The 15,187-nt window shown below is 51.6% G+C and overlaps 1 protein-coding gene across 4 annotated transcripts in view; it reads right to left on the bottom strand.

Annotated features, from left to right (window-relative positions):
* The window catches only part of PPARGC1B (PPARG coactivator 1 beta), a 105,409-nt gene that overhangs the window by 20,555 nt on the left and 69,667 nt on the right, over positions 1-15,187 (bottom strand). For 2 of the 4 annotated variants that reach the window (XM_045185006.3, XM_024576975.4), the window contains exons 2-4: positions 10,903-11,076; positions 3,960-4,175; positions 338-454 (exon numbers count right to left, since the gene is read on the bottom strand). In XM_045185006.3, coding sequence (XP_045040941.2) covers positions 338-454; positions 3,960-4,175; positions 10,903-11,076 — 507 coding nt within the window. The remainder of the gene's footprint in view (positions 1-337; positions 455-3,959; positions 4,176-10,902; positions 11,077-15,187) is intronic. The other 2 variants (XM_045185007.3, XM_024576976.4) reach the window with 1 other exon arrangement.

The raw sequence follows: 15,187 nt of genomic DNA, 5'->3' as shown, positions 1-15,187 counted from the left end.
GTCTCCACAACCGTGAGATCTCATGGGGCTGTCACCCCATTAGAAGAAGCCCCCCTGAGAAGAGGCCACATCCTTCTTGTCCCTGCTCTAACCCAGTGTCTAACAAAGTGCCTGGAACATGGGCGTGTACGAGAATGTCTGGCTCTTTCTAGAATCCTAGACTGCCTGGATCTCGAGAAGTGCCCAGCACACCAGGACTATGTGAGGAGCAAGGAAGGAAGCTCAAAGCTGACTGACTGAACTTGAAACACCTAACAAGAGCTCAAGGTTGCACATCCTCAGGGGACACCTGGGGCCCGGGGGGCCAGGGGGCATCTTAGGGCATGCACAGAAATACCTTGACACAAGGCCGCTGACTTTTGGACCTGAGGCCTGCCCGGCGCCAGGGGGTCCCTTCCTTTTGGGTTTCAGAGCTTGATGCTGGGTAGGAAGTGGCGAGCAGGAGCTTCTGCAGCTGCAGAGAAGCAGAAAGGGGAGGAGCGGGGGCTGAGCCACAGCCACGACAGAGGGAGGGCGAGAGGCCCGAACCCTAGCCAGCCCCTCCCAGGTCATCCCAGGACCATGGGGACGGCATGGGGTGGGCATTCAACGACCCAGAATACATTCCCAATATATGGGGTGGGGCAAAATAGGTCTAAAGTTGTTCATGTGGAAAAATAATACACTAATTAATTAATAACACAAGAATACACTCTGTGTTTCGTGGGCTCACAGCTGTAAACCTGCTTTTGCCCCACCCTGTATGACACGAATACTAACAAGTGGGCAATATAAGCAAGGCTCCCTCCCACCCAAGGTCCCCTTTCTCCCTCCCCGAGGCAACTTCTTGTGCCCCTATCCGGAGTTGGGATGCAGTCACACAAGAAAGAATACACGGCGTGGGCAAAAGTAGGTCCGCAGTTGTGATGGCAGCCGGGCTAATAAAGCTATTGTACTAATCGTCAGTGGCGGGTCTTTTCCCATACAAACAAGGGTAAACCTATACTTTCATCCACCTCTGTATAGTTTGCACCATTTGTAAGTATTACTTTTTAAAGAAATGATTTTTTGAAAAAATAACATGAATAGCAAAGGACAAAAGGGAAAACAGCTGGAATCCCTCAGCAAAGAATCCTTGTGGTAGCTGACCTGCTGTGTGTGTGTGTGTGTGTGCACTACAGGTGGAGGCAGAGGGTCCCAATGAAGCATATACATCACATTTTAACAGAATGGGCAGACATCACCCAAGATCTGTTGGAATTTCTCAAAGTCACAGACGTTCTTCTTAGGTAACTGGTTTTGAAAAGGATTTACAGTTCACTGGGATGTCCGTGGGCATTTGGGATTATTAGACATTTGGCTCTCTGGACTCAGTGCATTATGTACATGGCACCTCCGGCCACCCAGCTGTTCCTACACAAGTAGAAGCACATGGCACTTGAGCTTGTCTGGCTTTTCTAGTTTTTCAATAACATTTCTGTACCCAGAGGGCAGATGCTCACATCTCCCAGCCGAGAGAGCGGGGGTGCTGAGTAGTGGGCGTCCTACCCAGGCTCCTCTCACAGCTGAGGTTGAGAACAGGCCAGGAGGTATGGCAGGTTTTTGCTAAAGCACTCAGTGCTTTCTTGAGGGTCACCCCAGCAAGGAGTGCCAAAGGCCCAGGAAGCAGGGCAAAGGCCATTCCACACTCCCCTAGGAGCCAGAGGGTCCCCACCACCCCTCCTGGACCCCAAACCAACACACACACATCTGTGTTTCTCTGACATGGACAGGAAAAGTCCTGTGGGCTGGAGAGACCTGGTTCTGGCCCAGCTCAGCTCCCACTTACCATGAGACTTTGGGCAAGTCCTTTCCCTCTCTAGGCCCTGGTTTCTCCATTGCTATAGCAGGGGCAGGCAGATTAAATAACTAGAGCTGAACCTTTTTTTACTCACGAGTCTCTCTAAGAATATGCAAGAAGCTACTGGGCTCAGAAAAATGCACAGGTATATAAGAGGCCCGTCGATCCCTATCAGTCCAATGGCGGACTCTCTGGGATCCATGACTCCAGGTTAAGAACTGAGAACTTCCGCTGTGCAGAGATCTTTCGAACTCTGCCAGTACACTGGGAGTCTAGAGGGTGCATTTCCTGTGTGCCTAGCACAGTGCCTGAAACAGGTGCTCAAAAACATGTGGAACGAAGGCAACCCATGGCACGGGAGGGAACAAACTGTGACCAGCAGGGGCCGCTCTCCATCTCTCGGAGGTTTGGTCCCCCTCCAGAGCGCCACAGAGAAATGGCACTGAGAATTCCTTTTGTTGCTGCTATTATTGGTTGGGCCCGGACTATTATTCCCTGGAGAGCATTTATCAAGGAAATTCTATGTGCCAGGCACTGCACTAGGTACTTTACATGTATTACCTACAGCATTCCTCCTAAGGGCCTTTGAGGTACGCGCTGTTTTTGACCCCACCTTATAGACCAGGAAGCTGAGTCAGAGAGGTTAGGGACACACAAGCATTAATTGGAGGGGTGGGGATTCGAAACCAGGGGTCTGATTTCCAGCCTGAAAGGAAGCAGGACCCTTATCAGCAAAAGCCACAATGTAGGGTTGAACACACTCCTGTGTCCAGCACATACAAGGTGCTTACTAAATGGTTCGCGCTCCTTTGGAAAACAAAGGAAGCAGGAAAGGGGTCCTGGACCAGGAGGCAGAATACCTGGGTTCTAGTGCTCTCTGGCACACCAACGTGCTGTGTGACCACAGAGAGGCCCTCCCCATTCTGAGTCTCCACTTACTTCCCCATCACTGGGCCTGATGGCCACTGAGAGCCTTTTCAGCTCAGAACTCTTCGTGACCCAAGACCCCTCCTCAGCTCCAACAGGCTCTGACTTTCTGAGTCTCACCAGCCCTGGCAGTCTTAGCACTGAGGTGAGGAGCCCAAGACAGGTGAGCACTGCTGGACTCTACACCCCGTGACATCTCAGCTTTTGTACCCTCGGTCTGACTCGAGGGCAAGTGCTGGGAGCAACTCTTGAGGTCTACACCCCTTAGAGAATCTGATAAAAGCTGGGACCTTCTCCCCGGAAAGCGGTGATTCCATGTGCAGGCTCCCACATGCCACATACACTCACACAGATAGCATTTAACCTCTGCTGATGCAAGTACAGACCAGGCCAACCCCTTTGGAGAGCAATCTGGAAGTAACTACCTAAACTGAAAATATCATGTATCTGTCTACCTAGGAATTCCATTCCCAGGACACTTACCCACTTCCAGGTGACCAAGGCCACTGCACCAGGACAGTGACTACAGCACCATAGCAACAAAGGAGTTGAAACGACATAAATATCCATCAACAAGGGAACTGGTTACACAAGCTATGGTACATCCTTACAAAGGGACACTATGCAGCCAAGAAAAAAGATGAAACAGAGCTACCTGGGCTCACCTGAAAATGTTTCTAAGAAAACAATAGTTCACTGAGAAAAGCAAGGTGCAGAGCAGTGTATAATGTTGGCTTCCTTTTTGGAGTATTTTTTAAAAAGGTGCAAGAGGAAAGTCATATAACAGATCAGTAACTATGGTAACCTCTGGGGAAGGAAAAAGCAATTGTGAGATGGGTAAGAAAGTTTTGCTTCTAACCGTCCACATTTTGTGCTTGAATTTTTGCTGCGTGTATATGCATCATCCGTAGGAAAATGTTTGCTTACAATCTCCAGGTTTTGCAACACAATCAAGGTCAATCCATGAAATCCCCAAGGGCCTACAGAATGCTCGTGAAGCCTGGGTGGCTAGTCCAGCTGCACAGGTGGTAAAGGTGAGGCCCAGGGAGGCCCCCTACATCCTGTCCAGGCTGTCTGCTGTGAACCCCATTGCCACTGATGCCTGGAGACCTCTGCAGGGGCTGGAGCTGCATTTCCCTACACCCACAAGCCCTACCGCCAGGCACCACATCCCAGGCCACCACCACCACTTCACCTGGAAATATGTTCTCACCAGTGAGAGCTCGTCCCCCTCAGGGGCAGAGGCTGGAGGGCTCTCCAGGGAGGGGCTGGGGGGTGCAGAGGAGGGGACATGTGAAACTGAAGTGCAGGACGGTGCGTCTCCACCATCCAGGGCCGGGAAGGCAGCCAGACCCACATCGTCTTCGGGGATGTCATCCAGGGTCTTGGAGAGCGCTGCCAGGAGGGCCTCATTCTCACCATCGATGATCTGAAGCAGGGAGCACAGGTGGAGCAGAGACGGAACGCGGTGAGTCAGTACCTTGGGCTCAGCCATCTTCCCAGTGGAGACCTGCTGTACCACGCAGCTGCACCATCACCGCCCTCCCACCAGCCCCTCTTGGATGCGTTCCCTGTCAGATTCTCCCAGGAGTGCTGCAGTAGAAGATGCCCAGGAAATGTGTTATTGACTCCACGAATCTCAGAAGTTGACGAGCAGGCAGCAGGTAATACTGAAAACAGCCTTGCCTTGGGAGTCCCAGTCTGCTGCTCATCAGTGTTGGGAGACACGTGTCCCCTCCACCAGACAGCAGCTCCCCTGCACCCAACCCTTAGGACATAGACCTGATGCTGGCTTAAGCCCGTGGTTCAGCATCCCATTGTGGGTCCCAGCCCCTGACCCTTGGGCCCAGGCAGGCAGTGGGAAGGCTGGAAGTTTCAGGGTTCAACCATGACAATGACAACCACAGCTACCATGTCCCTATGGGTTTCCAGGGCTTGCTTGCCTCATCCACTCACAAAGAGGAAGTTAGACTGGTAGTTAGGAGTTTGGGCTCTGGAGCTGGGGTGGAAAACCAGAAGCAATCCTTTTCAACTATGGGTCCTTATGCAAGTTACTTAGTTTTTTCATCTGCTGAATGGGACAACAACACTGCCTACTTCATAAGGTTATTGTTGAGGACTAAATAAGTTAACCTACATAAGACTCTGAGAAAATAGTGCCTGGCACATAGTAAGTACTCATTACTATTACTACTATATTATTTCTACTACTACTGCTACTACTACTGTGATAATGCCTGGGATGATGGTGGAGATGATGATGAATGATGTCGATGGTGATATGGGGATGGTGATGGCAATGGTGATGGTGATAGTGGTGATGATGATGGTGATGACGATGATGGTGATGGTGATGCTGCTGCTGCTGACAATGGTGATGGTGATGATGATGGAGATGGTGGTGGTGGTAGCAGCCGTCCCTCTCCCACCTCTTTCCTCCCTCCCCCTCCCTTACATACATGTACTGAGTAGCTACCCTGTGCCTGGCATTGTCTGGGCACTGGCGATACAGCATTAAGACTGGTACAGCCCCTGCCTTCATGGAGCTTACACTCCAGTGGAGAAAAGAGTGAAACAAGGAAACAACATCACTTCAAAGAGTGACAAAGGCTGGGAAGAAAATGAAAGGAAGCTGTGATGAAGACTAAGAACACAGTGAGGGTTTACGGACTATTCTGGGGGTCAGAGAAAGCTGCTCTGCGCAGCTGAAACTTAAACTCTGGCTGAAAATGGCACCAGTCAGGCAAAGGATGAAGGAAAGAAGGTTCCAGGCAGAGGGGAAAGGGAGTCCAAAGGCCGGGGACAAAGAATGTGGCTGATAAGAGGGACAGAAAGGCTTTGTAAGTACTGCCTCATAACAGTCTATGGTGGGGGGGATACTATTCTAATCTCTGTCTTACAGTTGAGGAAACTGAGGCTCACAGAGGTTGAGTGAGGTGTCCGGGTCACAAGGCAAATCCAGGGCAGAGGCAGAGCTTACACTGAGCACAGATGACCCAAGACCCTTCCTTCTCCGATGTCCAGAACTGCAACAAGGAGGGCCAGCCAGCACCCTCCCAGCCCCAGGCACCCGCACCCGGCCCCCACGCCAGAGGCCCTGCAGAGTGGCGATCTCACTGCTTCTAGGTGGGGCAGCGAGCACCTCCCGCGGTCGGCCCGGTTGCTGGGCCTGCTCTGGCGGGAAGCACATTCTGTCACATGATGCCTCCCCCGGTGCTCTTTCCCACCCCAGGTCAGGCTGTTTATCCTTTCTTCAGGAAGTTCATCTGAAATACACATCTCATGACGGCCTTTTGGCCGCACTAAATCTGTTCCAGGCCTTGCAGCCAGAGCAGCAGCTGAGTAATTCAAAGGGGGTCAATGGGAAAAAGAGAACAAATGCGTTTGTAATTTTTGGAACACAGCTAAGAATAAAAGAAAGGTCAAAGGAAGGTCAAAAGAAGGTTTTGGTTGGGTCTGACCCAGGCCCTGGGGATGGGCAGCCAAGGGTAGATCTGGGCCCATGGACTCTGGCTCAAGAGTGCAGTGGAGCTCACTTAAATGCCCCTCACTGCCATCCAAAGACCAGAGTCCCCTGTGTTCCCAGAGCACTCTGTGTAGCCTGACTGTGGTTACGGTCTTGGAACCTGGGGCTCAATGACCACTCTTGCGACTGGCTGCGTGGGGCTCGGTCACCATAGGGTGATATTGGACAAGTATTTTCCTTCTTCTAAGCCTCGTTGCTTTGGCTGTAAAATGGGAGCCCATGAACTCTGGCTGGTGTGGCTCAGTGGATTGAGTGTCGGCCTGAGAACCAAAGGGTCGCCAGTTCAATTCCCAGTCAGGGCACATGCCTGGGTTGTAGGACAGGTCCCCAGTAGGGGGTATGTGAGAGGCAACCACACATGGATGTTTCTCTTCCTCTCTTTCTCCCTCCCTTCCCTTCTCTCTAAAAATAAATAAATAAAATCTTTGGGGAAAAAAAAAAAGGTAGCCCATGAACCCTGGCCAGCCTCCCTCCCAGGTGTACTAGGAAGGCAAGTCTGGCGGTAATGATGAAAGTGTTTCCGTGCCTGCCCATGCCGGGAGCATGGGTCGCATTCAGGCACAATTTTTTGAATGGAAGAATGAATGACCCAAGCAATGAATTCTGGCCTCCAAGAGAGACTGAGATTAGGGTTTCAAAGAATAGATTCTTAGAGGGACATTATTCAGAAATGATGTCATCCACCACTGGATGGAATGAGAGTTCCCTCTTTCACAGAGGTAGCCAATGGCCCAGAGTAGCCAATCACAACTAACAGCAGGATCCCTCAGGGATCACACAGTGACCCAGGATATTAGACATGTGACCTAAGTGCTACCACTCCCCTTACTGCTAACCAGATGTGGCTGTTCCTTCCACGCCAGTATCTTTCTTAACGCAGCCCTCGCGGCCAACGCTGCCAATCCAGCGCAGGTGGCGCTCACCAGAACACTTATCTGCCATTCTTTTTAGGGTGGGGGGGAACGAAAGTCCAGGAAGGAGACTCATCAAGGTCACATGGGACAGCAAGTGAGAGGAGGGGTCATGGACTTACTGTGCGCCAGGCACTGTGCAAAAATGAATACAAACTGGCAGAGACCTCCAGACGCCCCCCACAGGCTGGTATAAACAAAATGACTAACAAAAGGTTCCCACCATCTCCTCAGCCCTCCCTGAGCTGCCCCAGCTGAGGTTGGAGGCCCTGACCCAGCCTGGGAAGCAGGCTGCCGATAGCATCTTCCCATCAGAGCCCTAGGGTGGTACGTTGCAGGGAGCCGGGCCACCCTTCTCCTCTTCCTGGGCCCATTAGCTCAGCTCTCCCAGCTCTGCTTGGAAACGGAGTGTAAATTAATGGAGAGTTAATCAGCTGAGGAAGGGATATTAATAGACTTGGCCCTACCCCCAACCTTCCTGAACTGATCTCAAGCTAGAGGAAAAGAAGTCTACAAAATCTCAGGGAAAACACTTCATTTTGGGCCCAGGGTGGCTTAAAGGAATGTCACAGAACAGAATTTAGGCTATTTGGGATGGAAGGACACTCAGAAATCCTCTGCTGTCCAGGGGGCTTAACTGGGGTTCAGGATACCCAGGAAATCAGTCCCTCCACCTTCTTTACTGGGAGTTGATCCATAGATTTCACCAGAGTATAAAAGGACCCTGTGACTCTCCCCCAACAGATTAAGAACCACTGACTGAATCCATCTTCCTTCCTCGTTCCTCATGTGGGGAAACTGAGGCCCAACAAAAGGAAGCTACTTGCCCAAGGCCATACAGCACACTGTGACAGAACAACCGAATGCCTGCCCCCTCCAAAAATGTTTCCCAAGTTCCTGCTGTGCCCCTGACCCTAGGGCTCTGGGCACACTGAGAGCTGGACGGCACTGTCCCTGCCCCCGAGGAACTGTCAAATCTGTCACAGTAGCTTGTTCTCCACTCTCCCAGCCTGTTACCATAGCAATGGTGTCATCTGACTGTTAGAACACAGCTCGGACACAAGGCAGCTCGACTCTATGAGTCCCGCTGGTCAAACGAGGAAACCGTCTCAGCTAGTGGCAGAGAGGACAGAGCCTATGGCCCCTGAGTCCCGGCTCAAGGCTGTGGAATGGGTCATGTCTGGTACTTGGCAGGGAAAAAAATATTACAATTGGTGCCTTCATTCCACACACATGATTGACTCCTGACAATGGCTGAGGGCCCCAGTGAATAAAATGCCGTTTGTCCTCAAGGAGCCCAAGTCTAAAGGACACACAGAGACACATGCATGTGCACACGCACACGCACACACACACAAGACAGGAACCCAGGAGAGGAAGCAACCAACCAACTGCCTTAGAAAGAGCCGACAGGAGAGCTGGGTGTTGAAGGACGTAGTCATTTGGTGTATGAGTATGAAGCCCCGAGAGGTGCCAGGCTCTGTGCAGAGTCCTGGGATGACAACAATGCACACAGTGCCAGCCCCCACGCTCTGGGGCTGATGAGGGGAGGGGAGGAACCAGGCACTGGTCACATGACCACAGGCACAGAGGTGCAGCAAATATAATGGGCGGAGCTGGCCTCATCTTGAGAGAGCAGGTGGCCGTGGATGGGAGAGGGGCTGGGCAGGAGTTCTTCATGGTCCTTACCATCTGGAGGATTCTGCCTCCCTTGCTGGCCCAGGAGCCCAGGGCCACAGCAGGCTGACTTGCATCTGAGACCATGTCAGCATGCGCATAGTAGGACCTTGGCAGGACCATGTCAGTGGGACTAGTCAGTCTCTGAATATTTAGAGGCCTGTACAGTTTAGGTGGGGTGGCCTCCAGGCAGCATCTAAACCCTCTTGCTCATCCGGCTCCACAACCTAAAAGCATTCTCTGGAGGTCAGGCCCCTCTGCGGGCAGGAGCAGCAGAGCACAGGTTCCGTTCCCAAAGTTCACATAAAGAATGAAGGTCACCGGAAGGAGCCAGACCTAGAGCCCAGCCCTGCTGGTCCTCATAGGAGTGGCAGAGAGGTTGTATATGCAGCTGTGAGGGGTGTGGGTCCCTGGGTTAGTTGTCACCCTGGCCCTTCCTAGCTGTGGGACCTTGGGCAAGTTACTTAACCTCCTCCCTGAACTTCACTTTCCTCACTTGTAAAATGGGTTATTATGAGTCCTTTACTTATAGGACTTATAGGACTTTATAATAGCCTTGGGGGAAAAAAGTCAAACTCCTTACCATAGCCCACAAGACCCTCCCTGATCTGGCCCCTGCCTGATCTGGCCCCTGCCTACCTCTCTGGCTTTACCTCCTGGCATTTTCCCCTTAGCTTCTACCCGGCGCCCTTTTGCTCTCCAACACAGCCCGCGCTCCTGCTTCCAGGCTCTGCACTTGCTGCTTCCCCTGCCTAGAAAGCTCTGTCCCTGTTCTTTGGTCTTCACGAAGCTCCTTCTCACCCTTCAGCTGTAGCACCTCCTCCCCAAAGAGCTCTTTCCTGACAGCCCCATTGTTAGACCCACTTCTCATCCCAGGTTTGTTCACTTCCTTCTGTGCCCCCGTCGCAGTGACTGTGGTCTGTTTATGTGTCAGCTGATCAAAGGTCGGTCTCCCCTGGACTGTCCCATCCACTGAGGAACACAGTGCTGGGCGCACAGTGAGCTCCATAAACATTCCTAGAAGCAACGATATAACCCTCAGGACTACCCGGGACGAGGCTCATGGCACGCCAGCATGGCATTTGACAGTGTGTTGTTGCTGTTACTATATTGCCAGACAGGCACAGGGAGCTAGGTCTTCTTCCCCCAATCTTCGTAGGGGAGCATATTTCAAGCTAAGAATAATGAATTCAAATGCACTCATCACCCAGCTTCGACAGCATGGCCAACCACCTTTCATCTATTACTCTCCAGACCACCAACACACCCATGCACACGAATGCATGCAGAGCTTGCTTTATTCTGAAGCAAACCTTAGACATCATATTATTCCATGTTAGAGGGCTTCTTACAGGAAACGTTGCCCATTATGTGCCTCTGAGGCCGGGCGCAGGAGCACGCAGGATCAGAGGCATTTGTATTGGTTCTCGGCACTACCTCTTTTAAAGGCCCTCTAACTGTACTTATGTCTGAGCGATGTTAAGAGAATTAACTGTATTAATATCCACAATCAGGGACAGTCCCATAGAACAGTTGCTCAGTAAATGGGAAGTATTCTCATTATGGTGTCATCACGGCTATAAAGCCCTGGCTTGGAAGAGGCAGGCAAACTGGATTTGAGTCTGATTCAAACAGGTAAATGGCCTTGACACATGACTTCACTTCTCCAAGCCTCAGTTTCCTCATCTGCAAAAGGGGGAAATGATGGCACCTGCCTCACAGGATAGAGATAAGAATTGACTGAGATGCTATAGGGAAGGGAGGACTTGGAAACTGCCTGGCCCACAGAGGGGCTGGGTTCTGAGTGGGGGACATAAGAGAGAGCAGCTTTTCCCTGCCCTCACTTTCCAGAGGCCTGACAAGGAAGGAGAGCTGCCCAAGGTCAAGTGCGGATCAGGGCAAGAGACGTGGCCTGAAGAGCTGTGGTGGTCTTTGCCTGAGCAAGTGCAGAAAAAGGAGGTGCAAGTCAGAGCCAGGCCTTTGGGGACAGACAGGGACATGGCTAGGTAGGAGACGGAGGGCGTGGCTCGGGAAGGACATACCTGGAAGAGCTCCGAGTCATCGGGTCTGTATTGGCTGGGCTCAGTATCGGAGCCCTCGGGGCACCACTGCAGCTCCTCGAAGCAGGTGGCCGAGTCGAAGTCGCTGGCGTCCAGCTGGGAGAGGTCAAGCTCTGGGAAGTCGGCGCAGAGTTGCTCCTCCCCGGACCCACCACTCTGAGGAGACAGAAAGGAAGGAGACCAGTCAGAGCTGAACTTAGCTAGACCCAGGTGGGGACCCTCTTATTCACGATGCTGCCAGCTTGGACATTTAGCTGCCCTTGGCCAAGGCCCAGTTTTGCCAAGTAGCCAAGAAATGTAAAGTTCTGCCCCACTCACTTGCAACTGTTGAATCTACCAGGAGCCAAGCCAGGTCCTGGCAGTACAACCCTGCCCCCTGCTCTCTCCATTGTCCTCTGCACTCCTACGTATCAAGGCCCCGCCCATGCGGCCCCTTTCTCTTACCAGCAATGTTTTGTTGAAAACTTTCTTAGAATCTGTAAACAGGGACCTACTCCTTTCCCTACCTGCTGCCAGCGGAAAGGGGATTTCCAGGAGGCAACAGTCCCTCGATATGAATAATAAACCAACAAAACAGCAATAATAATAATGGCTAACATTATCAAGTGATTACTGTGTTGTGGACACTCACCCATGGTCCCAGGGATTTTAGATGTAGAGTCTAGAATGTGGAAGGCCACCCATCATTGGACTGGAGGTAAATAAAACTAACATCACCTGTGTCATGGAATATTACAGTGCTGTTGAAGAGAATGAGGCAGGTGTACGTGCTCTTTAAGACATGTGAAATACAAAACTAGACTGCAGATTATCAGTAGGTCGAATAGAACCCCACATACGTAAACAGAAAAGCCAGGCTACGCCTTTCTCTATGTACCATAACACATGTGCAATGCACAGGGAAAGGTCTAGAAGGCCATCAGCCCACCTGGCAGTGGCAGGTGCGGACTCTTGTAACATCGCAGACTGACCAGAGCTTCTACAAGGCAGGCCCGGGACTGGCAGAGGCAGCTACACCTGGGGCCGTGAAAGAAACAATGCAGGTTCTCAGGCCTCCCCCAGGCCCCCTGAGTCAGAAGGCAATTGCGTTCTCATCCCGATCTCCCAAGTTTAACAGTTACCAACCCAAGGGCTGCGCTGACCATTCGGGGAGGCTGACTCGGAAATGGAATCCCACAGGCCCTGGGGTCTGGTGGCCCTGAGTCATAGCCCCTGCTCAGCGGCCAGGAAAGCTCAGGCGGGTCTCTTTGCCTCTCTGAAGCTAAGCTGCCTCACCTGTGAAATGGGAACCCTCACCTGCGTCGTATGTTTAAGAGGAAATAAGGGAATGCTATAGCCTCGCTTGGCCAGTGCCCAAGAAATGGCAGCTCACGGTAATGACAACAAAAATCTTTAAAATAACAAGAACAACAGCATTTCATAGCAGGCAGAGGGGGCGGGCCTGCCTTAGAGAACAACAAAAAAAAAAGGCTTATGTGACACTTAGGAGAAATAGATGTTGGCCGGGCCTTTTCCTTAATTGTTCCCACTTACTAGGCCTCATAAATTATGAATAAATGTATATTATTAGCTCAACTTGACACAGGAAAAAGGCTTTTATCCGAATTTAGGTCAAATGTCTTAACTGGCATTTTGCAAGAACCCTGCACGCACAGGGTGGCACCAGGGCCCGCTTCTCTCGAGTGGTCCGTCCCAGGCTCTCAGGCCTGGGAGCCCGATGATCAGGCAGCCTCTGCCTCCAGGGGTCCCCCAACTACCCATGGCCCTCTGGGCCCCACCGACCGCCTGACCACAAGTCACCACCACGCAGCTGCCATGGCCGCAGGGACAATCAGGTGGATTCTCGGCCACCTCTTGGGGACTTCCTTCTCTTCCTCGCCCAGGGGGACTATGGGGATGCAGGCTTCTTGCCTGCTGTAAATGAACGACTGGTTTGTTTCCAGTGTTTGGCTATTATGAATAAGTCTGCGATATTTGTGTGAACCTTTATGTGGACATCTGTCTCTATTGCTCTTGGGTAAATATCTGGGAGTAGAATTGCTAGGTCCTATGGTAAGAGTACGTGCGACTTTACAAAAACTACAACATTGTTCTCCAAAGTGGTTAGACGGCTGTACACACCTACCAACTGTGTGTGAGTCCCAAGTGCTCGACACCCTCACCGGCACTTGGTACTGTCACTCATTTTAATTTTAGCCATGCTAGTGGATGCATGCCAGCATCTATTAAATGCCGTGAGCCAGGCACAGTGACACAGAAGACTCAGTTCATTCCTTCGCAAGTTGACAACTTCGTGGGGAGAAAAGCACACAAACCCTTCATTACAGATCATGTTAGCAACCAAAGGAAATAAACCGGGTGGGCTGGTGGAGAATCTCTCTCAGTGAGCTTGGGGTCAGGAAAGGCTTCCTGGAAGAGCTAACATCTGAGTTAAGACTTGAAGGAGGAGCCAGGTGGTGGAAGACATGGAAAGAACGTTCCAGGCAGAGGGCCCAGCAGAGGCAAAGGCCCAAGTGTGGACCAAGCCCAGGGCATGCGGAGCTGATGGTAGGTCAGTGAGGCTGCCGCTTGGTAAGCTTGGTGGGGGGCAGGAGGGAAGTAGGTACAGATGCCTTCAGAAAGGCAGGTGGAGGCAGATCACGTAGGGATGGTAAGGGATTTGGGGTTTGCTCCAAGTCTGATGGGGGTGGGGCTGGCCTAGAAGCAGGCAGATGGGTTAGGCTGGTATAGCATCCAGGAGAGGGGCAAGGGGCAGGACAGGGAGATACCACTTGGACACAGGATGGCCTGCAGAGCAGGAGGGAGGGCCCAAAGCAGAGACACAAGAGTGCTGGGCAGCTAGGGCCTCCCTGGCCAGCAAAGCCCCCAGCAATATACTCTGTGGGGGTATTTTTCTATATATTCCAGATCCCCTCATCCCAGTAACTCAGAGCAGCCAATTCTGTAGGACTTGCTTCTTGAGGCTTAGAAACAACTTTATAATCAGAATCCCAGAATCCCAGACAGGTCAGGAACCAGCAGCCCTGAGAGGTTTTCCAGGCACGTTATTGTGGACCATTTGGGAGTCAGAGGTGCCTTCAAGAAACAGATAAAAACCATGGAGAGCTTTTATGTTGTCCATAAAATGTGTGTGCAACACACAGGTGCATAAGGAATTGGTATTTAATGTCTAGGCCTTCAGAGACGCGGCTTAAGCACTCCTGACTTGGTTGGTCTCCCTCCCTCACTCTGCGGATTTGGAAACTGAGGCCCAAGGAGGATGATGGATTTGCTCAGGGTCATCCAATGAATGTCCTTCCCATCAAAACCATGCCACCTCCTTTACAAACACCCATAAAATGGCCTTGACTAGCACGTATTGATTATCCAGAGCAGCTCGACACACTCAAAGAGTATCCAGGACATAAAAATACAGAAACCTCAGCTCCGCAGCCTTGTCAATTAGGGCGGAGGCCATTCTAGCCAAAAACCTTTAAGCACTGCATACACAGTGATTTCTCTGGACTTCTCCAGGTTTGGAGAGGCTTTTGAAGGGGTACCGTGGATGACCCAGTTCTCTTTGAAAGGTCTGACTCGAGGCCTTCTTGTTCTGTACTGGCTGCCTGCCATGGACCCCCACCAACGTGAAACTGGGAGGCCACAGCATGGGACAATGCCACTGCTGTTACTGAGCATTCACTGTACGCCAAGGACCATGTCAAGGGTCCTATACGCATCTTCTCATCAGATTCTTAACATGACCCTGCAGAGCAGGTGTCACTGCCCCCATGTGGCAACCAGGAAACTGAGAGATCGAGTCCCTTGTGTGAGCGTGCCAGGGCCGCTGTAACAAAGCCCCACGGACTGAGTGGCTTCAACAACAGGAATGGATGGCCTCACAGTGCTAGAGGCCAGAAGTCCGAGATCAAGGTGTTTCCGGGGTTGGCTCCTTCTGAGGCCTCTTGTGTTGGCCTGTGGACAGCTGTCTTGTCCGTCTGTCTCTTCACATGTCCGTCTGCCTCTGTGTCCAAATTTTCCTTTTAGTAAGGACACCAGTCGTACTGGATTAGGTCCCACTCTAACAACCCCATTTCAACTTGGTTGCCTCGGTAGAGAACCTGTCTCTAAATACGGTCACATTCCGAGGTCCCGGGGTTTGGACTCCAACAAATCTTATTTTCTGGAAGATGCAACTGAACCCTCAGCACCCAGGATTCCAGAAAACTGAAGTTGAGATTCAAATACAAGTCGCTTCACTCCCTACAAACCTGCTATCACCCAACACCCT

The sequence above is a fragment of the Desmodus rotundus genome, chromosome 6 (assembly GCF_022682495.2).
Source record: "Desmodus rotundus isolate HL8 chromosome 6, HLdesRot8A.1, whole genome shotgun sequence".
In the NCBI taxonomy this organism is placed as follows: domain Eukaryota; kingdom Metazoa; phylum Chordata; class Mammalia; order Chiroptera; family Phyllostomidae; genus Desmodus; species Desmodus rotundus.
Note: the sequence above shows the minus strand (reverse complement) of the source record. Positions and strands in the feature narration are given on the sequence as shown.